This window comes from Charadrius vociferus, unplaced genomic scaffold (assembly GCF_000708025.1).
Source record: "Charadrius vociferus isolate BGI_N301 unplaced genomic scaffold, ASM70802v2 scaffold404, whole genome shotgun sequence".
In the NCBI taxonomy this organism is placed as follows: domain Eukaryota; kingdom Metazoa; phylum Chordata; class Aves; order Charadriiformes; family Charadriidae; genus Charadrius; species Charadrius vociferus.
Window position 1 is genome coordinate 842,877 of NW_009648443.1, and position 882 is coordinate 843,758.

An 882-nucleotide genomic window follows, 5' to 3' on the forward strand; every position below is an offset into this window, starting at 1 on the left:
GGGCTCTCTCCTGGCCCCGCGCAGGGCGGGCCGTGCCGGCGGGGTGCCCGGCCGTTAGGGAAGAGGCTGGTGGCCTCTCCTGCCCACAGAGGAACGCGCTTCCCGCAGGTCCTGGGGCCCGAGCTGCCGGGACGCTCGGTGCTCCCCAGCACACAGGGGCCAGCTCCCAGGGGTCGCACGGACCCAGTGCCCAACGCGCAGCCCTCAGGCACGGTGGCCGAGTCCCAGATGGGGGGACACCGGCCATGCCGGGACATCACGCTGGAGCCGGCTCCTGAGCGCTCCTGCTGCTGAGCGAGATGGTCGGGAACGGTGAGGGAAGAAACCAAAATAAAAATGAAGAACTGGTGCCAGCGTGGTGAGTGAACCCACAGTCCGTGGTTCATCTTAAATTTCTGTTTCTAAACCCAGGGGAGTATTTCATTTAAGTTTAATCTTGACTCCAATCCTAGTCCCAAACAGCGACTCGGTTGTTTTCCCCTCTCAGCAGTGCTCCTGTAACCTTATCCCTCGCTCCCTCTCGCTGAACGCCCCGAAGCGTGCACCGGCCACACACGCAAGCTGAAATCAGAACCGCCTGCCACGTCTGAGCGGAGTTTGCTTCACAAAGAACAGCCTTGGAAAAATATCAGAATTGCCATTTCTTTTAAAAAGACATGTTTTCGATCTCACAGCATAACCATAGGCTGGACTTTGAAATTACTATTTTAAAGTATGAATATGTAATCTTCTCCCCTCATTTCTTTTCCTTTCCATGCTGGCATGCACTGCAGCGGGTTGCAGTCCTTTATTTAAAAATATCTCTTGCTTTGTGATCTGGGATACCGGGCATTGCTTTTAAATTTATTTCTATCAGAGTCTGCGAGCTGCAAAATACTGACT

The 882-nt window shown here is 54.3% G+C and overlaps 1 protein-coding gene across 1 annotated transcript in view; it reads left to right on the forward strand.

Moving 5' to 3' along the window:
• The first annotated feature begins 299 nt into the window (after positions 1–299).
• GALNT5 (polypeptide N-acetylgalactosaminyltransferase 5) overlaps positions 300–882 on the forward strand; it is a 19,796-nt gene continuing 19,213 nt past the window's right edge. The window contains exon 1 of the mRNA XM_009885475.1: positions 300–358. Within this exon, the coding sequence (XP_009883777.1) occupies positions 300–358 (59 nt within the window). The remainder of the gene's footprint in view (positions 359–882) is intronic.